This window comes from Ambystoma mexicanum, chromosome 4p (genome assembly GCF_040938575.1).
Source record: "Ambystoma mexicanum isolate Mex_15411 chromosome 4p, UKY_AmexF1_1, whole genome shotgun sequence".
NCBI lineage: Eukaryota > Metazoa > Chordata > Amphibia > Caudata > Ambystomatidae > Ambystoma > Ambystoma mexicanum.
Window position 1 is genome coordinate 996,437,538 of NC_090927.1, and position 26,796 is coordinate 996,464,333.

Consider the following 26,796-nt stretch of genomic DNA (forward strand, 5'->3'; position numbering starts at 1 on the left):
GGCTTGGTTTACAGCCCATATCGCTAAATAAAAAATAAAACATATTCCAAAGAGGAAATGCCAATCAGAGGGTGGCTGTGGGGCAGTAAGGCAGTGGTGTGGGCTTTATTGATAAGCAACCCCACACTACCATCCTTCTCAATAGTTTGGTGAGAGGGGGAGAAGGTATCCGCATCAGTTTGGAAAGCCACTTCTGTAGCAGGCACGAGGAGAGATCCAGGTTTCTGTGATAGCAAGAAGTGAAATCTTCGGGGTGATTGGAGTCAAAGTGATCAGTGAAGTAGATAGACTTGTTGCAGAGGGATTGTGCTTTCCAGAAGCCAAGTGAACAAATGATAGGAGGTGGCGGGAAAGAAGGTGTTATTGGACGGTAGACTTAGGGGACAGATGAGATCAGAGATCCTGGCAGAATTGGAGCATCCAGTTAGGAGGGTGCTGGTGCAGGAGGGAGGAGGGAGAATGGCGATGGTGGAAAGTGAGGTAGATGTTAGACTTGTGGATGTAGGCAATGAGAGAAGGGGAGGAGAAGAGTGAGTACCACAAGAAATGTATCAGAGTTAAGGTGCATGATGAAGGGTAGATGAAATTGGTGAGTGAAGACAATGAAGAAAGGCTGCATGCCAAGAGGGAGAGGGTAGGTGGTTGCGCAGAAAGCAAAGGGTGCAAAGGTTCGCTGGGAAGGAGCAGTTGTATGTTCTGAGTTTAGATGGAATGGGGCTACGTTACCAAAAGAAGACAGGTAACCAGCCTTAAACAGGGATGTTCATGGTTTCTGGGAGGCAGCAGAAGCTCTACAGTGAATGAGTCACCAGGTCAAAGGATCTCTGTGTGGAAACTGGAATCTGGAAAAGGGTGAGCACTGTGAAGTCCTGACATGTAGGGGCTCTGGCCCTGCCCTTTGCGACTATCGGCACTTAGCAGAGGAGATCTAATTAGAAGGAAATGCATTTTGAAGTAGGTCCAAATTAGGGCTTGGGGCGGTTGGGTGAGGTTGGATGCCTTTGTGCATAGGTGGCAGGTTAGATGGGCTCACAAGGCTTAAACCCCGCCAATAACGAATGCTGTGGGGGGTTTGAGTGGCTGGCTAACCATCGTTGAAGCCCCTGTGGTGGCACTTATTTCATTCAGCAAGATATGCACATCCCTGAAAATGCAGAAAATAAAGTGTCTCGGGTCTCTTCAATTCTCTTTGCTTTTATTAAGAAGCACATTTGACTTGTGTTTTATTGCAGACTGCAGCAGACACAAATATGAAGCCGAGAGTGGGAATACTCAATTTCCGTGTCAAGCCACAGTTCACTGTGAAGGGCCAGTTAGTATTTTCAAACTCCCCAATCTGAGCCTAAAGTCAATACCTTAATAGGCTATGAACCTGGTTTTGAACCTAACGGTGCAGACTAGTCTGTCCTGTGGCTGGTTGGTGGGCTGAAAACAATGTTTTTACCATTTTTGCTGTTTTTCACATTTTATTCATGTTCTGGATAACACGAACTCGGTCAGTGTAAAACGACGATAAAACACTTCTGTGGTATTTCTTGTAAGGTATGGAAAAGAAATCAGCCAGTCGTGGCTTTCAGGCTCAGGTCATATTACGTTCTGGCCCATATGGGCATGTCTTTATTTTAAAAAATCAAGTATAAAGGAATGCAAAATCACATGCACTAAAAAAGGGAGGACATGCAGAACAGGACTTAATAGCCTGGTTTCTGAATATATTTTGAGAAATAGGTGGCAGTGAAATAATAGCTGAGATAAGTGTGCAGTTGTTAGTCTGCATTACTAGGTTTTGAGGACTTGAGACTTTTTAAAAAGGTGATCCCTATTGTCACCTTTGTCGCTCTCCTGGAGTAGCTCGTGTCCAGAGGGTAAGGTGCAGGGAGGGTGGAAGAGACGGCCAGGCAGGCCCGAAACAAAGATTATTTTCCAATTAAAAAATCTCAGCAATGGTTTACTAAACTAGTGTAGCATTACCTAAAAGGTATAGCTTGTAAACGGTGTAAACGTTTTCTTTTCTTTGGTGGAACATATTGACCATACAAAGAAATATTTGTTGTTTTCAAATGTCTAGGGCACTCTGGGCTTCTTGGTTACAGTTGCGGATAGTTGAGAGCTGTTTTCAGTAAATGAAAAATGAAGCCCTTGGCTTTGGTTATATTTTGTAAGTATGGATTATTATAAACACTTCTGCAGTTGCAAAATCTAGGACAGTTCAATTTAAACAATGTGCATTGTAAGGATTGCATGGTATCAAGAATAGATAGGCACAAGTGATCACAGTTCAAGGGTGTTTATTAAACTGTATAGGTAGGGTGGAAAAACACCTAATCGAAGCCTAAATCTAAGATGGGAGCAGGCTAACCATCAAATCAAAATAAGGCAGGCCTAGTGGCGTCTTGTCAAATAAAAAGGCCTATACTCAGAAAAACCTATTGCTAATCCTTACGCTAAATACAAAAATAAGAAATAAATAAGTGTTCACAAATAATATGTCAGGATCCGATACTATGGATCTCCCTTCCCCACGTTTTGAGCACAGGACAAGGCAGGACTCTGAGCACAGTACACACTCGAGCTTTCCCAGCACAAGACGACAGTTCCGTTCCCAGCTATCGGGACCGTCCATGGCCAAGTCTCGTGCCCTGAAAAAAGTCTCTTGCCTTCGAGGGTCTGATGTATTCAAAATAACAACAAAGGTTCCTCTCACTATATATTTTGAGTGATGACTTTTCACATCGGGATTCCCCCTCGTCCGGGCTCAGATCCCCCAAATAGTTCTTAACGATATCAGGAACTTCAGAGGTTAGCTTTCCTGCTTCCGATGGCCTTATCGATTAAAAATCAGCAAACAAAAAAAGTCCTTTTACTTTGCACTTGAGTTGCTGATCCTTCGCCCCATGGATCCCCATCTTCCGGGCCTCAGACCCCTCTCGAATATCCATCTCCCTCCGTCGGGTTCACTTTGGCTTGTATTAAAAACTATTTCTCGGTTGCATTCACGTGATGTTGGGGTTGTCGTGGCCATTGGCCCGGAACCACAGACTCTGCACCATCAGGGGATGAGAGCAGGGGGTAAAACAACCTTTTATTGTCCCTTGGGGACAATACAGCATAGAGGACCCAGCTGGACTCAGTACTGGCGCCTTTGGTGCCAGGCTCATGAATAAATGTCACTGGAAATTTTTTATTTCGTGCAAGGTACTTGTTTTGCCTGCAGGGGCCTCCATCTGCATTTGTTTGGGCGTGGCTTACTAAGAGGGTTGGATTGCACATGCAGCATCCTTCAGGGGTGGCAGGGTGGGGCTGGTGAGCCAAGACTAATGGGCGTGGCCAGGGCTAGACTATATAAGCCCGCCCAGCCTGCATGCAAGCGCTTCGCATTATTCTGCTGACTGCAGCGTAACGCTCACTGCCGCCTAAGCGCACCTTACCTTGTTTCCAGCTACCTGCCGGAGTGCACCTTACCTTGTTTCCAGCTACAAGCCTGAGCGCATGTTACCTTGTTTCCAGCTACCGCTACATCACTTACCTCAGAATATGTTTTCTGCAAGCATCATTGACGACTCTGGCATTCTTCATCCATCTCCAGACCTCCGGAAAGCAGCGCTCCAGGCCGACATCTTGACACTCCGAGCAATCCATTGGAAGAGGGTGCCTACAAGAGAAAAGGGTAACAACAAGGTTAGACTTCACTAAGACATTACGTTTAAGGTACAGCTTTGACATATACTCGCACTTAACCTTAAACCAAAACACACCTTCTGTCGGAGCGTCACGGACACCATTCTCTTCCCAGCCTCGCTCCATGCACCCCAACTACCACTGGGCCACATTTCATCTTTGGGAGAAGCGGAGGAAAGACAGCATTAAAAGACACAGACAATAATCGGGAATCAACATCACAATATATTAAAGCCATAAGACACTTACCTTCAGGAGTGGTTAAGCTACAGCTGGTCTGGGCTGCCACACACAATGGGCCATTGAAGGAACTCGGTCCATCAAAGAAGCGCCCCTGCAGTGAGAAGCAGGACGGAGAGCTCCACATTTTGGGAAGAAGGGTTTTTTGAGAGAGACAGCAGTCACATAGCAGCATTCTCACGATCTCTTGTATCCACACAGGAGCAGTGTCAACAATTGTCACAGCCCACAGCATATGAGCAGGGGAAGAAGCCTGACAAGGGGATCCACTTCCAGGGAGGGCTGCAACTGTGCCCCTACGTCCCCGCAGAGACCAGGTCAGCATAACAGGCGTGTATGTTTCTCAACCCTGGATCCCCCTCTTCCGGGCGCAGATCCTTCTCAACTACTGTTTGCCTTCCTCGGTTGGATTCACTGTGGCTTTCAACACAATCTCCTCTGCTTATATTTTCGAATCTTAATGTCTTTTCAACAGTGCAATGTAGATCACCCTCTGCCGGGTTCACTCTTGTCAACACACTGTTCCTTTAGGGACTTTAGACTTTACATCGGCATCACTCCTTCGGGTTCACGCTTGCCAATCTCAGTTTCTTCTACTTTCTTATGATGTGGGATTCACTTCCCTTCTTCACGATCATCTGCCAATCAAAGACATTCGACTGTACAGAGGATTTTTACTAGACCCCTGTATGACCACTTTGACCCTCTTCTCACCTTTCTCAAGGCCTTCTGGTAATCATAGTTTCAACGATCGGGTTATCGCCCAGCCTTTCTCGAGTGAGCACCCACGTGGTGCCCAGATCATCTGCAACCAACTTTCCCCTTGAAACTGAAGGCCCTTTAAGACGAGGCAACACTCTGCAGGGTGGATTGGGATGGAGAAATTACAGAAACATCAATAAACCGACTCAGGAAGTTGGCAAAAGACTTGGTCTGTTTTAATAACAATGATCTAAAACAGGGAGTACAACGGACATCGGATGTCTGACAGTAAGATCTCAGAATATTTCATAAAAAGCACACTTATATACTAAAAACTCGTCATTATTGACATCACACTACATGACAAATTAAGAAAACTTATGGGGGTTGTAATTGGGTAACGGGAAATATCTCGATATACTTTCTATGGCGGTTGCTGTTGTGATTGGGTCTCTACGGTCAGGTGGATAATTCTGCCCACCCCCAGTGCAAGTCATTGTGAGTGTCATACAATACACAACGTCTTATTGGGTCTCTAAACTATAGGGCTCTTTGATACGTGTCCCTTTATAATTGCTTGGGACACTTGTACCCTTCTTGAATATTCCACTTGTTAGCAGCATGCAAGCCGGTATCCCAGGTGCCAGTGGGTTGGACTTGCCCATGCCTCCCCACCCAATTAGCCCATCATCTCTCATCACTCAAGCTGTCTACCATGCAAATGGTCATTTGAACTTGGCCTTGCAAGTATCAGTGCTCCTGGGAATAAAAGGGAGTGTGAGCATGACTTTATCTTCCGGTCTCGGTGTAACTTACCCAGAGTCTCCTTTCATCTGACCATGTGACTGGAGACAACATTTTGAGCTTTTTCGTTGTGCTTAGCACCATTTAATGAATAAACCTGGCCCTCATTGTCCTTCCGCCGTACCTTAACAGGAGCTTGGCTCTCGCCTTCTCGTTCATTGTATCTTTCCATGATAATTACATTTCTTGGCTGCCTCATCCCTTGACACTGGGCCAGACAGACCTCCTTGATTTTTCTTCCATCTCCAGCCAGGTTTATTCTGCTGCACCACACTTCAAGTCCTTCTATTCACAGGATTTACAGTTTGCTAAAATACGATGTTGAACTTCCAGATTCCTATGTGTATGTGTATATATATATATAATGTATTATGATTGCTTTGTCTACTTCCGTTACTGCATCTGTACAATTATAAAATGGTTTTCATTTTCTTCTGTGCTCTTTACACGTGCACGGTACCCAAACCGCACTGTGATATTTAATAGCCAGTACCTCTATTACAGATAACTCTGATGAGCCACACACAAGATGGTATCAGTGTAATGGACAGTATTATGTCCAGCACACCAAGTTGAGTACTAGAGCGCTGGTCGCCCGGTCTAAGGTAATATCTGGAGCCCCTGCAAATACTGAGAATCCTAATGGTGCACACATTTCTAAAGATTACTTAATCACTATTGCACTTGTAGGAATGGCACTATCCCAGGATAAGGGCATCCAGCAAGCTCCGACTCAGAATTGAGTGAGGCATAATATGGTCTCCTCAATTAGCACCACCGGATCCCTAGGATCCCACTTATGTAACCACGAAGCAGATGATCCCTTTGGCACACAAATTAACATTGCCTTCCATAAACAGAGATGGGCGGCGCATTATCAACCACCACTGGAGCCTGTAGATGAAACCCTCCGCCCCAGAGGCTGGGCCCTCCCATCTTCCCACTCAATGCATGCTCTCCACCCATTCACTTTGAATGCCTGCATTAACAGGCAAGCACTTGAGTCCAGGTGAAGTGTTGACTGGAAAGGCATGAGGTTTACCGCAAGTTATGTCAATGTATAATGCATCTAATGATCATTGTCCCTTTCCACCCACTAATCCATCTCTCTTACCTCTTCCCATCTCGCCCACAGATTGAACTACGCAATCATATGTAAAACAATTTAAATGAATAGTATGCAATGAGAACCAGACTGCATTTAGGACTGACAAGAATCAGTTCTCAACTGTGTAAATTTAAAGTACAAACAATTGTGTATGCAGCAAGATAACCAGCAAGGTTAGATGCACTGAGATATAAATCCGACATTTATTGTTTGCATGTTTAATGAGTATTAAATTAAACAGGGTTGCAATACATAGCCTAGAGGAAGCCAAAGGATTGGCGAAACAATTGGCACGTGTGCTAAATGGTAGTTGGAGGCTAATCCAACAAGTGGTTGGAATGGAAGTGACCCTGGGGTTTTTTAATAAACCGACAATTACAAATAGAAATGTTTGTTTTTTGTGGACTATTGATACTGAGCGCACGAATTTGGGGGAGATTCCACTTGTTCATGATTATCTTCCACTTGACTGGCAGGGTGTTGCAGCCTTCTTCCCCACCTGCTGCAGACAGTACACATCGACAACACAAATAAACCCCAACGCAAGTAGGACAGCAGCTGTGACACTCCTTAGCACCTCAACTTTTCCAGGTCACAACTCAATTTAAACGTCTTTGAGCATTAAATAGAGGCACAAAAGTGAGGCGTAGTGTATTTACGCCTCCATTTAAGATGTGCCACATTTTGGAGCTGTGATGAGGCAGAGGAGGGGGACGAGGCAGAGGTAGGATCTCCGCCATGCTATCCTCCTATGTTTTATTAGTGCGTCCGGTTAGATGCCGGCATGAGACTTTCATGCAGACATTTAAGAAATGGAATCCGATTGTGGTGGAAGAAATGACCACTCAGGTTTCTGGTGGATTGAGGAACACTTTCCCCCTCCCTCCTGTGCCCCGGTCTTTTACCAACATGAATACATTAGTTCCAATGTCGGGGGCGTCTGGTCTCAACCTGGCAAGATCAAACCTTGCAACATTTTGTTGACAGAGAACAAACCCTCATTATACGACCTCTGATGCCAGCTGCACTCTGCCATGCTTGTTAGTGTTATCAGTGTAGACAGCAAAGCGTAATACATTTCTCCATGGTGAATCTACTCCTTAAAGCTTTGCACCTGCTTTGAGGCAGGCGAGAGTCCTTGTAATATGATGACACGCTGCCTTTCAGTAGAATCGAGAGCAGAGAACACTCTTTGCCAAGCCAAAAGGGATATACGTTAGAAGCGTGAACAGTGAAAGCGAGCAGTCTTTCCTGGTGGGCAAAGTGTTTTTCTTACTGTGACATGCGCAGTGCAATCTAGCATCACGTCTCCTGCAAACTAGGGACAGTGGTTTAAACATGCTGCAGCAAACAGAATATAATGGTATGATGTGACATTATAACGTGGGTACATACATGAGTATGCCTTGTTACTTATTTTACTCCACGCGATGGAACCTGTCTTGCTTTTGCACCTGCTCAAAACCGGGCGCAATCGATGGTGGGAATTCATTAGTTAACGCGGCCTGCAAGTTGTAATTTGGAGACAACGATTTCTTTTTCGTGAGATGTGAACATTGAAAATTGCATGCAGGGGACCCAACAACATGAAAGTGGTGGTCTCCTGCCTGCAAGTTGGATTTCATTGAAAATGAGGCTCAGAGTGGATTTCATTATGCTTCCATTACGTCGTCTTTTGAACTTGCATGTCCGGATGTCTTTTGACTTATCCAAGCTCAAACCTCTGCCATTGCATCAAAAATTGCAATAAATAAAATCATTTCATGTGGGTAGTTAGTTGGTAAGTGGTTTCTATGCCATTTGTCCTGCTGCTTTGCAGTGGTGGTTTTATAGTGTTCAAGATTTTGATCAGTTTGCTTTTTTTGCTGGCAAGGATGCATAGTTCCATCAATAAACGGTGATTCTGGTACACAAGAAAATTAATAATACCCTAAATGTTAACATAAATGTGCTTTCAATGATTAGTCAGGCGGGCGATAATCTGATTGCTCTTAACAGTGCTAGACACTTATTTTCATTTCCTTCTTGACACTTGAGCAGAGATTTAGTTTGCCTTTAGGCTAGTTTCAGGGGTGAATCTGTGTGCTGTGAGCTCATCATTCAAACTAATACCAAGAGCATCCAGCTTATCAACATCTTTTGTAATGCTCTCTAAAAAGAGCCTTGGTTGCAGTGTGGACAAGTTCTGGGCCGTCATATGAAAATGGATTTCCAATCCATTTAATTTCATCAAGCAGTTTGTTTATTGCAATATATCCTCTCTGTTTACTGTTTCTTTAGAGTCATACGGATGCTTGTATAATGCTGCCATCCTAAGACTGTTCAAATATATGGTCAGGCACTGGTGCGGTTAACAAATAGTGTGCAAGTGCCGTATGGTTTTGTGGTTTGCCTGCTGAATCTCAAGTAACCTTCAAAGCTCTGTTTTGATGTTCAGGCGCTTCATCAGCACCAAATGCGCACAATGGAGTATCAATTTTCCAGAGTGCGGATCCACTCTGCTGTAAGACATGTTTATGAAACAAGTGGTTATCGTTCCACTCTTTAGTATAAACCCACACCTCATCCGAATAATTTGGCAAATTGCAGACCATTTTTAAATCTCCACTTCCTAAGCAAAATACTGCATATGGAAGAGACATGCCAACTACAAGTATAAGTTGGCCAACGCAAACGTCAATCAGGCTTTAGGGCCGTTAGAGGAGCAAAATACACTCTGAATTCATAGGCTCAGTCCTTTTAATGGCCCTGGATGAAGGACATTGCACTGTACTTCTCCTTGAGCTGTCGACATAGGTCCTCTCACCTTACTAAAATGTCTAACGGAGTGGACAGCTGTTTCTGGTTCTGCTCAGGAGTCTATTTAGTAATTCCCTGGAAATCGCACTCAAATCATCAAACTGGATCTTCCGAAACCACCTTGTCGAAAGTACTCTGTGGTGTTCAACAGTGCTGCCTGGCCCAATTAATCCCAAACGATTAGATTGTATGCGGGTGACATGCAACTTCTTTTACATCATTTAAAGGCATGGCTTATATCCTCCTTGGATGAATGTGTGCGTCCTTTGCCTCCATGGATCTATATCAGTGATTCGCATTCTGGGAGACAAAGTAGCCACACTTTCTCATTCAAATGGCTGATTAAACTGAGCAAAGCCCCCAACTCATCCAATAAGATACTGAATGTGTTAGCCATGTTTGGCACATTGATCTCCTTCACCACTCAAGTCACTGCGGAGATCAATGGTGCCAACTTGCATTGCAACATTTTTTTTTCCTTTCATACTAAAAGGCCTGTGTCAAACTTGCCACATGATCCTTAGTGATGGCATATTGAGACTATTACAATGATGTTTATTCTGGCCCCCCATAAAATGTACCGACTTCAAAGAGTACAAAATCAAGCAGGGGGATCATCTCAGAGTGGCATTTAAATCCCTTCAATGGCTCTCTGTATCAGCCAAAATAAATGATGGACTCCCGTGTATCATGCACAAATCCTTCTGGAACAAAAGGCCAAACTTCATACGAAAACTGGTCCTGCACTAAACTCCAGCTGGAAGTCTCTAGCCAATTGAATCCTACACTGTCAGCAAGAAAACAAATCAACAATGAAAAGCACAGGGGCAAAACCCCTAGAGTTCCGGGTTCAAAAATGTGGACTAGTGTAAGTCTGACCCTGAGTGAGCAAGCAAGCTATATGCACTTCAGAAAAATGATGACTTAACTTTTAAAACATTTTTTTACGGTGTCTTGCGTTGTGTTGAATGAGTAAAGCCAGTGGTTGGAATCTAATGTACAGTCTGAACCTCCAACTGACATTCTCCGCACTCGCCTACTTAACCATCTACCATCTCCTATTCCCCTTTCTTCCATTGTTGTGTCCTGTCTTCTGTAATCTGTCTATAAACCTTTCCCTTCTCTCTGAGGTTAACCCTTATCCACTTTTCTCACCAGGCCTTTCTCTCTTGTGACCTTGTGCATTTGATATGTAGTTTAAAGGAGACAATGTTGTCAATATGATACCTCACATTACAAATCACTAGGATGATCTGCCAGGCACCCCTTTTCTTCCTGCTGGCTGCTTCAGGTGCTCTCTTTGGCGTCGTGAGCTACGGCCTTGTTCTACACTGTGGACTTCCTTTACACTTTTAGAGATGACTCTCGGGCTTCTTTCCCCTCAGGGTCCTTTGTTGATCCTATGCCACTTGCCTCCCGGCATGTATGGAATCCCAACTGCTCTTCGTTCCAGGAACTGCTGAATACCTATTGGACGGGCTCTCTCAGGATTGGTTCTTCCCTCTAAATTTAGTCCGCCGCTGACATGCCATGTTTAGTTCATTGTTCATTTTCTCTTTAGATTTGACTTGTGTATGTCTACCATTTACTACTATCATTGCCTCATTCGTAAAGATAATTTCCGGTCAGCAAACCGGCTTGCATCCTGTCGGTTGATTATTATTTTTTTAATCTTTATTCCTACAGATTCTGTTATAGATGTTATTGCTCTTTAGATTTAAACTATGCTATTCTGTTTTCCTATCATAGCATAGCAAGTGCAGTGTTAATGGATCACAGTCTGTTTTTACTTCTTCGCATCACTGGTGAATTTTGTATTTTGCTTGCAGATAAATTTGATCAGTTTTGGGCCATAAATCGAAAACTCATGGAGTATTCAGCAGAAGAAAATGGATTCCGATATATCCCATTTCGAATATACCAGGTAAATGGCTAATCCAATGACTGCATTACGCATATATACATAATGGTGCCGAGCATGGCACATTTGTTATTCACTGCATGCAGAATTGAATTGTAGCGTGTTGTGGATGTAGTAGAGGTAGGGTAAACTGTGCTTTTCTACTTTTCTCCTGTTGAATTATTCTTGCATACTGCAAACTTGTACTCTGTTCCCATTTAAATTATTTATTGCCACTATGGCACACAACCGTAATGATCCCCGATGCTCCACTCACCGAAGAGTGAAGTAAACCTGATTCGACCTATGCACTGGCTCGTAATATCTCCATATAATGCAGTTAGCAATGACTGTGTAGTTGAAATAAGAAACACTGTTAAACACTTATTCTGTTTACGTCTGTCTTTGATAATTAATGAACCCTGCTTTGCGGTAGTCTGTTTAGGAATGACAACTTTGTGCTGATTTCATAAATCATGTTAACAGGCCGATTCATGTAATTCCTCCCAAAAGTGTCGCACGCGGCTGGCGCACAGCGTGCCCATGCGAATGTCTGCGCCAGCCGCGTGCGATAAACTCAATTTCCGCGCACAGCGTGTTCATGGATTCCCACCTCCAAAAGCAGACGTGGCGCAGAGTGGCGCAGCGACCTTGCATCAGCGCCAGTTACGCCCCCAAGAACGCCCTTGCGCAAGGAAAAGCCATCAAGATCGCAAAACCATCGCAAAGGGCTGCGCCTGCGAGAAGTATTACACGCGATTGGCCTGGGCGCGTGTATTTCAGGGGCTCGCGGGTGGTTTCACACGCGATCGGGCCTGGGGGAGCGTGTGCGTGTATTTCAGGGGTGCGCGAGAAGTTCCACACGCGATTGGCCTGGGCGCGTGTATTTCAGGGGCTCGCGGGTGGTTTCACACGCAATCGGGCCTGAGGGAGCGTGTGCGTGTATTTCAGGAGCTCGCGGGTGGTTTCACACGCGATCGGGCCTGGGGGAGCGTGTGCGTGTATTTCAGGGGCTCGTGGGTGGTTTCACACGCGATCGGGCCTGGGGGAGCGTGTGCGTGTATTCCAGGGGTGCGCGAGAAGTTCCACACGCGATTGGCCTGGGCGCGTGCATTTCAGGGGCTCGCGGGTGGTTTCACACGCGATCGGGCCTGGGGGAGAGTGTGCGTGTATTTCAGGGGCTTGCGGGTGGTTTCACACGCGATCGGGCCTGGGGGAGCGTGTGCGTGTATTCCAGGGGTGCGTGAGAAGTTCCACACGCGATTGGCCTGGGCGCGTGTATTTCAGGGGCTCGCGGGTGGTTTCACATGCAATCGGGCCTGGGGGAGCGTGTGCGTGTATTTCAGGGGTGCGCGGGTGGTTTCACACGCGATCGGGCCTGTGGGAGCGGGGTACGTGTATTTCAGGGGTGCGTGAGAAGTACCACACGCGATTGGGCTGGGTGCGGGTATTGCAGGGCTGCGCGGGAGGTTTTACACGCCCTCCTACAACACATATTCATGGGAACGAACGTGGCCAATCCGGAAACACGTACGCCAGCAGGAAGTAGGCGTACGTCCACCCGCACAGCATAAAAGTGCACGCAAACAACAAACAAGCTCAGACGCCAGGATGAACATACCGTTCCTAGCAGCAGTGGCCGTGGGATACCGCAGGAGGAGGAGGAGGATAGTCCGGGCCAGAATTTTTACACCCAGAACCAGCCTTTTTGGGATGCCTGATGACCATGTGTATGGGAGGTACAGGTTTCCACCTCACATAATACTCGACCTGGTCAGTGAGTGGGAGGATGACCTCACATCAACCACCCTGTGCTCCCAAGCACTCAGCCCCTGGAGAAGGTCCTCAATGTACTGCACTTCCTGGCCACTGGATCATTTCAGCGGACAAGTGCCATAGTGGGGGGGGTGTCACAGGCCACGCAGTCACGCTGCCTACACCAGGTCTTGGCCATCATCACTGCACGGCCATCAGTCCGCAGGCACATATACCTGCCCAGAACACCTGCAGAAAGGCAGGCTGTTGCCCAGGACTTCTACAGGGTGGCACAATTCCCCAAAGTGCTAGGTGCCATTGATTGCACCCATGTGGCTCTACGTCCCCCCAGGGCAACTGAGAACATCTATAGAAACCTCAAGCACTGGCATTCCATCAACGCCCAGGTAGTATGTGATGCCAAGGGAATCATCACCTCAGTATACGCCAACTATCCAGGCTCCACCCATGACAGTTTCATCTACAGAATGTCTACCCTAAACCGGGACATAGAAGCTGGGCGGCATGGCGATACATGGCTGCTCGGTGAGTATAAATGCCACTGCGCATGCATGCATGTCAGATACTGAGTAATGTCACAACCCCACTGATGATACCCATCACCACCTCCCTAGGGGACAGTGCCTACCCTCTCAGCACCCACATGATGACGCCAATTCGGAACCCCACCACGCCACCCCAGGTAAGATACAACACAGCCCACATTGCAACCCGGGGCATCGTGGAGCGCACATTTGGAGTGCTCAAGTCACGCTTCCGCTCCCTTGACCGTTCTGGCGGGCAGCTGTTATACGCTCCCCCAGTAGTGTGCAGGATCATAGTGGCAGCATGTGTCCTGCACAACGTTGCAACACGCCGGGGCCTGGCCGTGGACATGGTGGTGCCCCCACATCCCCAACCACATGCATGCCCACTGCGCATGGGAGGGGAAAGGGCACGGGGTGAGGCAGCCCGTACGCAGCTCTTGGCTAATTACTTCACATAAAAACACACCCCTGTGGAGTGCACACAGCCCTGGCACATACCAGCTGACAATCAATGATGATTGTTACTGACAATTATGATGTGTCAATGGACAGTCAACTGTCACAACCATACCAGCCTGAGATTGTACATCTGGAAGTGTTCCATTGTGTGCTTCCCAAACTACACAAACAGCACCCATGCTGTGTTCAAAAGACACACTTCTATGCTGCTGAAATCATTACCCCCTTGCAAGACACAACATGACAACAGTGCCATGTCACCCAACCCCTCCCCAGCACCACCACCCAACACACCATGGCAAGACATGCCATGTGAGAGCAAACAAAGTCATCCCCCAAACATGACACGTGTCACAAAGTACAGTGTCCCTAATGGAAACTGGCCACACACAATATGCCCACATGAATGTAGAAACAACAACATACATGACCAAATACTTACCACAATACAATCGACATGGCATAAACATGACAGTACTAAGGCAAAGGATACATAGTCTTACAACATGAGAATACCAGCACATCCACCACCTCCAACTGTACAGTGTTGTTGCCACGCACATCTGGAAGTCCACTGCTCACAACATGAGCCCCATCTCCAAAGTGGACGGCCTTGTGAAGACATGAGGAATGAACCTGCAAATCAGGAGGGAGACATGGATGCACAAGCACACATCAATACACCATGCAGTGCACAATACAACAACAATATGCACTAGGAATGTATACACCGTATTGACTACAGACTGCCCACACAGCTCATGGGAGTCCAACGCCACTGTGTAATTCACTGTCACCTGGGCACACCCTTTGCAAGCCCATGGAAATGGGAAGCAGGAGGGGTGTGTGTGTCTCACTGACCCAAGCATCTAACCCAAACTCAGGACAAGCCTGCATGTGACAGCCGGAATACAGTGGATGCCCACGGGAGCCACACAAGGCAACACACTGCAACAAAAAATCAAAAATGGCCATGTGTGGGCCAGGGGGGTGGGGGAGGCCACCCAGGAGGTCCGAGGACAGGGTGCCCACCAACAGTCACCTGCGTGAATGTTGCGAAAAAAAAACACCTCCATGGGCTCATGGCCTGCACGGCTACTAAATAGTGGGAGATTCACTGCTGGATTCGCTCCCCTCAACCTCTGCTGCTGCTGCCACAGGAGGTGGTGGTACCATGGGAGGCAGCCCACGCAATGCCCTAGTTTGGTCCTCCATGGCAGCAAGCATGCGGGCCTGGAAGGCCTCGTTCTGGAGGGATATGGTGCGGAGATCCCCATGCAACACCCAACGTGTTGCCCGGACCTCCGCCCGAGTTGCCTGCATCTCTGCTGAGAGCGTACGGGTGACGCGCTCCAGCAGCTGTTCCGTCCTGGTGACAGTGGAAGCCTCAAGGTCCACAAGAGTCTGCCTGAGGTGCCGGACCTCTCCCCTCAGGGCTTCCCTCTGTCCCTGGGCTTCTATAGAAATTGATTCCCTCAGATTGTCCAGGGCCGCCTGTCTGTCCCTGTTGGATGCCAACATGTCCTCCCTGACTGATTGGCAAATGGAGTCTGTTGCCTGCTGTAGTAGCTCCATCTGCCTTTCTGGGGGGACAATGGAAGTGGCCACCCTCTCCATGGCTTGAGCAATCATTTTGGATGATGCTGCCTGTTGGTTGGCCATACCGTAAATGGATTGCTCCCATGCGGTATTGCCTGGTGGCGGACGGCCACCGCGTTGGCGGGCACCACACCTGTCTGGGGAAGGCGAACTGCGCCTTGCTGTGTCGGCACTGCCTGAGGCTGCAGGACTGCATTTCCCCTCTGAACTGCTGGCCCAGGAACAGGATCAGATGTTGCGGAGTGTGGCCCTACATCCGTACCCACCACAGGCGCACCTACCAACACTGACATCCCCATAGTGGGCTCTACCCCTGGTGCAGGTGGGTCGGACAGAACAGTATCCCTTCCATGAACACATACCTGCGAATCCACATAGGCCTCATCCGAATCAACACCTGAAAAGAGTTCTGGGGAGGTGCAGCCAGGGACACCCCGGGACAGTATGGCCTGCAGCAAGAGAGGGTTCTCCCCCACCACCAAACCACGTCCCCCACTGGTGCCTGGTCGTGCTTCAGATCCCTCCTGGGCCTGCACCATCTCCTCTCCCTCAACAGCATCAGGTGCGTCATCCTCTGCAAAAACAAGAAAGACAAAAAATGGAAACAGGCATTAGCACCATGGCACGCTATTAGGCCAGACAAGCTACAGTACCAGTACTTGATTTACACATGTCCCACATGACTATAACCCTCCCATGCATGCACTGTCCATGATTTGGAAGGGGAGGAAAATGTCAGACACTGATGACACCAAGATGGGAGAGCAACACATCAGCTGCATGCTGGTTAGCAGTGCCATCACACATTGGCCTGTGAGTGGCATGTCCAATACACATACATGACACATGCCATCACACAGATGGCATGTACCATGGGCATGACATATATGTGACAATGGGGCAGAGTGATGCGCAGTAGAACCAGGTGAATTCCTACAATCAGCCTGAATGAACACAGCTTAATACTGAACAATGTGGTAGCAAGATGCCACTTCAAGGGCAACTGGCGCAATGTAGTGCAAAATGCCTACTGTGGCCAGAAGGGACACTGTAATACCCAAATCCCGGGGCGCAGAATGCATTGGATGAAGCACATGGGTGGGACAAAACACTCAGGCACACACACCCTGACCTGGCACTCAACCGAATCCCCTCCCACAAACTACATACACATGGAACACACACACATGCATGTGCACTCACCGGACAATGCCTTGTAATCTGGCAGTTCTCCCACACCTTGGATCTGCTCCTCTGTGACGTAGGTCCCAGCAACATGCTCATGTAGAGTGAGTTCTATATCCTCTTGTGGAGACCCACCTCCAGTCACCAGAGTTGCGGCATGACTTGAGGCCAGCTTTTTCTTTGCCCTACGCTTAAGGTCGTTCCAGCGCTTGTAGCACTCAGCAGCTGTGCGCCTCATAAACCCAAGGGCACTTATGCTGTCTGCGATGGACTGCCAGTGTGCCTGACGTCGAGCAGGTGTAATCCTACACCCTGAAGTGACCAACATTTCGGCGTCATGTTCGGACACATACTGCACAAGTGCATCCAGTTCGGCATCATTGAAGCTAGGCTTCCTTGGCGTGCCGGACCGTGTAGCCGTGTCGGGGTCATCAGCCTGTACTGGACGAGCACTCTTCCTCTTTCTTTTTGTGGATGGTGGAGATCCGGAGTGCCCTACGCCGCTCTGGACACTAGAGGCAGGAGCACCGGTGGACTGTGTAGTAGTAGTGTGCGATGGCACACTAACCACATGACTATCTGCAGGCATTAGCTGGAGTGTGATTATGGCAGGGGGAACCTCAGTCTGATGTACCGGGACCAACACTGTCCTTGCTGGGGGAGTCAGAGCTGGGGTGGACGGAGCTGCAGCTGCCCCTGCAGCCTCCCCACCCCGCCTACTCGGGGCAGCAGATGACATGGCTGCCCCTGTACCACGTGGCCTGGTGACACTGGCTTGCGCCGCCACCCGTGGCCTAGACTTGGCGACCTGGAAGTCAGCCTGGGAGTCACCCTGTGCTAGGTCAGGTGCCACAACGGGCCGGTCCAACAAGGGCTGAGCAGGGATGGTGTCAGCAACGTTTCCCTCAACCATGGGGTCGGGGGGGATGTGTGTCCCTGACTGGTCCTCCACACGTGGGGGGCTTGGGGGAGTCTGTAAATCCTGGCCACGTCCCCTACCGTGCCCACCACGCCCACCTCTTGAGGCTCGGCCACCTTTGCCACCCTTACCACTTGCTCGCCTCCCAGCCATGGCACTGATGGAGTTGTGCGTATGGGAGTTGCAGTGGACAATTGTCCTGGGCAATTGGTGGTCAAAGGGGTAGGGTACTAGATGGAATTCGTACCCATGTGCTCTAGCAAGGCTGTATGTAACCCCTGGGGAAAGATGACGGGTCACGCAACGCACAGGCACCCCTAAAACAGAAAATGACGTGCACGCGACCCCTCGTAGACCATGTGCGTGGGAAAAGGAACCTGCACTACGCTGTGGCACCCAGAAACACAAAAATGAACGTATGCATGTCACACGCAGCCTACAATGACCTCTGAAGGGGTACGCTACACACGGGGCTAGCACAGTTGGTAAATATGTGCGCGACTCACCGTCTGCCTGGGAAAAGAGCGTGAAAAATACGCGCGTGTGCGCGTTGGCAACACCCCCGCCAAAAGAAGAATTGTACACTGTCTGAGGAGACAGGACAAAAGGAGAAGTCAACGCTGTTTGAGGAAACAGGTCGAAGAGAAAATCAGAAAAATACTGACAGAGGTAACAGGGAGTACGAACTAGAAACGCTGTGAAGTAAATCGCGTGTGAACCGACAAGAAGTACAGATTTCACCCACTCGCTCTACACGGGAAGCACGTACAAGGAAATGACGTACTACACGCACCTTTTAAACCGCACCACACGTCCAACGTCACTTCCGCATAAACGCACTGAGGCACTATCCTCCAATCACGCGGGCTGACACTCGGACGTGCAGTTTTTGGTCTTGTAACATTCCCCCGGGTACAGGGACACGCCCGCGCGTGTCACGTCACAGACGCGCCTGCGCTGTCAGGGCCTTTGGTCCAATGGAATTGCGTACACAGGCCAATCACGTGTCGAACTTCTCGGGCACCCCTGAAATACACGCACACGCTCCCCCAGGCCCGATCGCGTGTGGAACTTCTCGCGCACGCCTGAAATACACGCACACGCTCCCCCAGGCCCGATCGCGTGTGGAACTTCTCGCGCACCCCTGAAATACACGCGCCCAGGACAATCGCGTGTGTGAACACCTGCGATCCCCTGAAATACATGCACGCAGGCCAATCGCTTGTGAAACTTCTCGCGCACCCCTGATATACACACGCACAGGACAATCGCGTGTGAAAACACCCGCGAGCCCCTGAAATACACGCACCCAGGCCAATCGCATGTGGGACTTCTCGCGCACCCCTGAAATACACGCACATGCTCCCCCAGGCCCGATCGCGTGTGGTACTTCTCACGCATGTAGAACTTTGGCGCACATTTTTTTCCTGCGCAGGGACGCTACCGCCTGCTTTCGTGTGGTGGACATGTATGGGCCTGTGCGCGTCTTTGGCCATGCACTGTTTTTCCCTATTCGATTCCATGAATACGTGTTGTAGGCGAGCGTGTGGGCGTTCTGCGCACTTGCCTCCTGTACTTCCCCCGTGACGCCCACATTTTCACGAGTTGTTCCCCATTCTGCGTGTAACGCCCCGTGTTACGCCTACTTTTGTTTTGTGCGCCGCGCTATGTGCGAATTCGCTGTGGCCTTATCGCACGGCGTTCGATGACCTGTGCGCCAGCGTGCGCCGCGCACTTTTTCAGCGCACATCCCACATTTTGCGCGTGCACGGACTTCCATGAATAGATGTGCGATGTTTTCTGTGCGATAATCGCACTTGCACTGCGATTTTCGCTATTTCACTGCGAATCACACGTTTTCGCACGTTGATTCCATGAATCGGCCTGTAAATGTTTCGTTCCTTGTAAAATAAGTAGCTGGTTGTTCACCTGTTTTCACAGTTTTTTCTCTAATGAAGGAGCGGATTGCTCATATCCTGCCAATCAATCACTACATTTGATTTTAAACTTAGTTTTGGAGCCATTGAGCAGTGCACCCAACACGAGCCATCACATTCTCCTGGGTGGTGATGGGAGTCGTTTGTATCATTTGTGATTGTAAAGGATTAGGATCCTTGTTTCAGTTGTGATGTGGTGACTTACTCGGTTTGTGCTTTCATTCTTGGAGTGAAGCAAAACGTCTGACTCAGCCTGAGAACTTTCTGGTTTGCCCATCTACAATTTGTTCATCTTAACTTCGAAACAGCTGCTTGTGTCTGCTGCAAAGGTTATTGGTAGCACTTTGAATTAACCCTCTGATGTACACTATAAGGATGCAGAAGTATGATGCGGACACAGGAGTGGCATACTTGTTGGTATAAACTTTTATTCAAAATGAAATGAGAAAAACCCTTACCTGTCCCTATGACTAGGAGGGGTGCCCTACCTTAACACAAAGACTAAGAACTTGGTCAGGATGTCCATTTGAAATCGAAATAGTCCAACTTCCTTTGTAAAAATTGTGATTTCCTACCCTCCCACTTGTAACTAATAATAAAGGGTTAAGGGACTTCCTGTTCCAGAGGAATGACTCCCTTCTTCTGGAAAAGGCCGAATTGTACGTGGGAACTTTGCCGGCAAGAATGGCTCTCTGCTCCAGGTTTCAGTTCTCTTCAAAAAGGCAAATCTAAAGTTCCAGGTTCAATCAAAGCAAAAAGTTCAAAGTTCCAACAAAAAGATCTCTAGGCAACACCGGAGGGGATGACTCCCATCCCCTGGTCACAGTATTCGCAATGCCAAGAGGTCTCTCCTCTGCTGGCTGTCCACAAAGTTTACAGTACCAAGAGGACACCTCTTAGCCTTTGTTTTCTCCAGGTTCTCACAAACACCAGGGGAGAATGAACCCCTTCCTCTGGTTACAATGTTCACGGCACCAAGGACGTACCTCTTCTCTTCAGTATTCCTACAAACAGCACCAGGCAGAATGACTCTCTTCCCCTGGTTACAATGTTCACAGTATTCCCAATATACAGTTCACCAGCTTCTGATCACTCCCAGCCTGCCTGGTATACTCTCCTGCCAGGCACCAGGTCAGTGTTTCTTCCTCCAACTTGGTCATGGTTAATATTCTCTCTTCCCTTTATTTGCTCTTCCTGAAACCAGTCAATCTGGTTCACCCTTCACCCAGGCACTGTGTCTTAGAAGACTACCGGACAGTTCAGCTGGCAGTAAGTCACCCAGAGTGGGACGGGTATGCCCAGACATCGCTCCGAAGCCTGCTGGTCCTAGAGACCCAAGCTACTCCTTACTGATGACACCCATCAAGGCCGAAACATGTATGGGGATGCTTGTTGTCTTGTGCAGAAGGGATGTGACCTAGCAGTTCGGGCTGGACTGCGCCTTTTGGGGTGGGACTAAGTCTGATTTGCGTATGGTCTTTACCCTTCTGTAATGGCTTGGCTGGCTGAAAGCGGATGGTCTGGAGGGTTGCCCAGAGGGGTGCCCGTGGTTATGATTAATTCAAAACCTTCCAGCCATCACCTTTTTGTTTTTCCCTGGTATACTCTCCCTCCACGGACTGCCTTGGGTCCCAGACACCTTTACTTTGGCTCTTCACATATGGGACCCAGACCCCTTTCTCAGGTTTATAGCGTGCTTCTATTGGGCCCGGTTCACTAGCCTGCCAGGCATTCTCTTTTTTGCATAATTCTCTTGGTTGCTTAATGTTAGGGTCCCCGACCCCTCTTACAACCTCATAATGTCTCTTGACAGGGACTTCTATCTGGTAGCAGCCTCACCTCCCTGCCCACGTGGGAAGGGGCTCCCCTAGGGAAGAAGAGACGACATGCAAAGATTTGTCACAACACCCATGTACAAAATTAAATATTATCTTCAGACAATTTGCCTTGTGTACACAATAAACCTGCACAGAGCTCCAGATAAGACTTTGAAGTGGGAGTAGGTTGCTGCCTATAATTCAAAATTGCAAGTAAAATTGCAATTCCTATTCCCAATGCAGGTATTTTTAAATTAATGTTTTAAGTAAAACCGTTTGGCATGCTGAATATGGGTAGAGCTGTATCTGTGTATGAAGTGTGCTTTTGGTCACGTCTCACTGTTAACGCACCATTTCATCAAAGGCAAATATACTGAAGTTTGTCTCTCCATGTTCGCTGTATAATAATTATTTCCATACATGGAAAATAGTATTATACAGAGTGGACAGTCCTGCAACCCACCACAGGCTGGTTCTCCAGCATTGGATCTTTGATAAATTCACATGCTGTTTGAGCGTTCCCTACCATCATGCTGGTAATCCTAACATTTTAAAATTTCTGTCACTTTAGTGCTCTTTTTGTCATTTTGTGACATAATGCCCTATAGCCAATAAACGGGTCCCTCCTTAGCTCCACCCCCAAAAGGCCATCTTTAGATATTTTAATGCATGTTCACTGTTGGAAGTCCTCAAAAAGTATCTTGATCTTTCAACAATTTTATCATTTCCATATGCTCAAGATTTATCATACTGGAAAATTGTGAGGTTTTTCACAAAGCGTGTATTTTGAGTACATTTCCCACTGTAAAACAAAGTCCAGAAGAAGTACCGTAAAACACCAAACACATGCTTGCTTTGTTAAGCACACAAGGAATAAATAGAGCAAACCTGATGCTCATACTGTCTTAAATGCCTTTCTTTGCATGAACCCAAAAATGACTCCAGAAACATGACGAGTTTGCTTTTTTTAATTAAAAAAAGGTGCATAAAACTAATATAAAGTGGCATCTGGTCAGATTGGAGATTCTGCAGTTTGCCCTATTCCATTGCAAGCAGCTGCACTGTTTTCTTTCCACTATCCCATGCATACTATAGCTGCCTACGGCAGTGGCGCACAATGCTGAAGTGACCGACCGTCCACAAAATTATAATAGATTGAAACTAGATTTTCTTCAATTGTTACATACTCTAGCAAATTGTTGAAAGTTAGTTCATCCCCAAAATGTTGACCCAAAAGTACTTTTTTCCAGTGTGCCTGCTGTTTCATTGTTTGGTCTACATTCCAAAGCGGCTACAGAAATGTGCCCAAAACATAACCATCTGCAAGAGATACATCTGGCATTTATTTTTAAAGTTCCATTTCTGAGGCGACTACTCCATTCATGTCCAATGAACACAAACATGTAATAGGTGATGCCAAATGTGATAACACCATAGTGGCTTATGTTGGCTTGCGGCTAAAGTACCTTGCTTCTTTTAGTTTTGTCTCTTGCAGAGGTTTATATGTGGTCATGCCACCAGAGTGATGTCAGGATACTAATAGTGGTTTGGCAGAATTAAGACAGGACATTTTTTTTTAGAAACTGCCATGCATGATTGCTCTCCTGTGTTGGTGGTCATTCCGATGTGAAAAACTGCAGGTGGAGCATTAAAGATACTTCAATACAAAGTTGAATCCGTCCGGAGTGGCTGACCACAGAGGAGAGTACATTTGAGGAAGGAAGGGTTCTAGAAGGGTTATACATTTGCTAGCATTGGTAGTTGGGCTTAGCCCATAGTAGGTAGGGCCTGGCGAACTAAACGGAGGCCCTCAAATCTCCGGCGTGGTAACGTCGCAAGAGGAAGCAAACACAGTAGTGATAAAGGACCTTCCACCTTGGTATGCTCGAGAGGGAAGGACACGCTTCTTATTATTAGTCTTGTTCGGCAGCTGCTCGGTCTCTGCGTAGGATGCTGCAGATGAAGTGCAGCGAGTCGCACCTTGTGGTTCTGCAGTAAGCGGACGTGTGTGCTGCGCTCCAGAAGAGGTTCTGACTCCCAAGTGACTGAGGTTTATTTAGTTGAGGCATTCTCTGTTTTTGGTAGCAGGAGTGAAGCCATTTCTGTAGTTCTTTGTCACGGGCATAATTGTTAGAATATTCCCATTTCAAGTATAGAGCGTGGATTCTGTGACAATATTAATGAAATTAGTTACGAATGTGTCATGTTCACCAAATTCCTCTGTAGAATTGCAACTGTAAGGTTGTTGTATTGTTGGGAAGTAAGTTTCAGTTCTGCGCCGCGATGTACAGAGTGTTGAATCGGGTTCCCTGATGGAGGGCAGTTTGGGTTGCCATCACCTGAATGGGCTCAGCAGGGAGGCATAGCCGACCAGAGAGAAGACACCAACAAACTTGGTTGGAATTATAACTGGCCATGTTCAATCCTTTAACATTATTAAACCTCATTGCATTATCCTCATTAAACACGACCCTAATTGTTTACCCCAAACTCCAATTTTTACTCAGAACATTTTCACATAAATTCTGTTACCTTGTGACAGGCAGTTCCTGGTGGAACCTTCCACTCCGCCCCCTTCCACTCCGCCCCCTTGCGGCATTTGTACAGCAGTGAACTCCCTCTATGCCGTTGCAAACCTCTCTGCCATATCCTATGTTGGGGGGGTGATTCCAGGAGGCACCCTTCTATTGACCGACAGCTTCCACCTCCCTGCCCTACCCCACCCTTTTTCCGCCCACCTTCCCATTGGACCCTGCTGCCGGCCCGAAGCCATCCTAGTGACAGGCAGACCGTGCCCTCACCACTGCAACCAACTGGCCTCAGAATCCCCCCGGCAGGTGCAAATCACTGACCACATGGTCCTCCTTCTCCTGCCCCCTACTCGCCTACTCCATGCGAGGCGTCCGGCAGGGTCATGATGGCGAGGTCGAGGAGCTGCTGCTCCCTCTGGCCCAAACACACCCTTTTTAACAGTGGCATTTGGCGCCACTGCCGGAGCCCCTGTGGACCCCCCCATTGTTGGGGCGCAGGGTGTGGTGCCACACCCTTGGCTAGCTCCTGGTGGCTGCCTCCATCCGCCCCTCCTCTCCAGTCTCCTCGGCGCCACCCATCCCGCCCACACTGCGGCCCATCCACTGGGGCAGGGGACCCACCTCCAGGAGCCAGCTGAGCTGTGCTGAGTTGCATTGTGCTACCAAATAATGTGAATATCGTCTAGCTGTGTTGCATGCGCGGAACCATGTGAAGAGCTAGATGTGTCTGTTTCAGAGTAGAATGTCTAGGTGGCGCTAATATGTTTATAGTAATTTCAGGTTAGAGCTGTCATGCAATAAGGACATTTAGGATGTCATATGAAAATGCTTTTACTTTTAAATTAATTGGCTTGCATGTATGGATCCTTGGAACATACCATGTTAGTATGTGATATTTTGAGGATTTTCAGTTACTTCCAGTTAAAGTGCCGTCTATTGCAAGCAAGGACTTTTAGCACAAGATTACATTAAAAAAGGAACTGTAGCTGTAATTCTACGTTCAGGTCTGTTTGCATGCTTATTTACTGTGCTTAGCAGAGTCCAGTGTTTTAGTTGTCTTGTGGGAGAATGACTTCACCTAATTTATTAGATAAATCTTAGTGTGTGCAAATAAAAGCAGCTAAACGCTAAAAGAACACACATCTGTTGTATGCATGCCTGTTTGCTGCTTGGAGCAGAGGGTTGAGTGTTTTAGTTTAGTGGTTGCGAGAGACTGTTTTTCAAGGTAGAGTTACCTTGTAATTGTCATTCAACTAGTAAATAATGTTTGATAGGATGTGTTGAGTGGTGTTTAGTGTTGGGTTGGGACGCCTCCCACACTGTAGTTGAGTTTGTTTTTTGTTGTGTTCACAACATCTGCATTGCCGTTTAGAAATGTTCAGGAGTACTTCTGCATTCCATGCAGGTAGTCTTTGCAGGGCGTGATTTCTTTTTTGTGTCCTGCATGCAGGTATTTGGAGCGTGCTGAATCTCAATATGTGTCCATTTCTGCGTTCAGAAACACCCTTGTTTGGTGGTCTGTACTTTGGTTATGTGCTTGGGACCCTGGAACTCTTGACGAGAAGACCGGGCACAGGTTGGTTTTCAAAGAATTGTTGTTTGGTCAGCTGTACTGTTTGGTAAATGATATAGTGGATCACTGACGATTGGCTTGAGCTGTAATTTGGTTTGAGCAATGCTTGGAAAAAAAGCTTTGGTTTTGCTCCTTCCCAACCATTCTGCATCTTGGCGACACTGTTGCGTAAAAGGTCTGATATTGGGGGCATTTTTTAAAGTTGGCACAGTTTGCTTCTCTGGGTGGTGTATGTTTCTATCCCAAGGAAGGAAAATTCAAAGGTTTATGCCTAAGTATAATGCCTAAGTAGGGCAGTTCGTGTGGGAGCATTCACATACAGTGTGCCACACAGATAAGAGTGGCTTGTTGGTTGCATTTGGCATCCCGTGTTTTTTATTGGATCCTGGGCTGTCTGACCAGTGGCTCTGGATGAGAGGTTGTGGTATGGTTTTCTTTGAGCGATTTTTCGTGTGGTGTTTTAGTTTCTAACCTTTATGCTTTGGTGCATATTAATTATCTACCCTATGTAGCACATTTTAATTATTATGGAAGTGTTTTTGGGGAAGTAGTGATGTTGGCTTTATCTGACTATGTCTGTGTTCATTCTTGTCCCAGGCAGGTCCTATGGTCATTTATTTTTGCCTCTTGTTTGGTAGGGACTGTTGTCAGGGTGTGTGCAATCTTGATGTTGGTTTTGTGGGAGTGGCAGTCTCGGGGGGTGGTGAACCCACGTAGATGGAGTTTTGTTCTTGTTTCGTTGGCTGTATGTTGCGGTATTTATATTCAGATTGGATGTGGTGGGGGTCTGTGTTTAGTCGTGGCAGGATCAAGTTCCAGGGGTGGCAGCTCTGAAATCAAATGAAATTATATTTTATTTATATCGCGCTCGTACACAAGTGTTTCAGAGCGCGACCAGGCAGAAAGGGAGGGGAACAAAGAAAAAACAGAAAACGGTGATCTTACTAGGCCCAGTGACATTTAAGAAAGCGCAAGGAAAAGGAAAATGGGGGAGAAGTGCAGGGGTTGGGGGGCAAGTGGAAAGTGCGAAGCAGAGGAGAGGAAACATAAATAAATATTAAATAGAATAAATAATAAATAAGGGCTTTAAACCATGGTAGTGCATGGACAGGAGTTGTCTGGTTTACTTTGAATGGCCAAGAGCCCGGGACCCCAAGGCACTCTGTTTACTGTGGCTGTCTGAACCTTAACTTTTTCTGACCTTTCAGCATGCTGCAGCGTCTCAAAGCTCTTGGAAGCATC

General features: G+C 47.5%; 1 protein-coding gene across 2 annotated transcripts in view; it reads left to right on the plus strand.

The window, feature by feature from the left end:
• Nucleotides 1-26,796, plus strand: part of ATG5 (autophagy related 5) — a 1,002,579-nt gene that overhangs the window by 392,930 nt on the left and 582,853 nt on the right. For both annotated transcript variants that reach the window (XM_069606579.1, XM_069606580.1), the window contains exon 6: nucleotides 11,161-11,255. In XM_069606579.1, coding sequence (XP_069462680.1) covers nucleotides 11,161-11,255 — 95 coding nt within the window. The remainder of the gene's footprint in view (nucleotides 1-11,160; nucleotides 11,256-26,796) is intronic.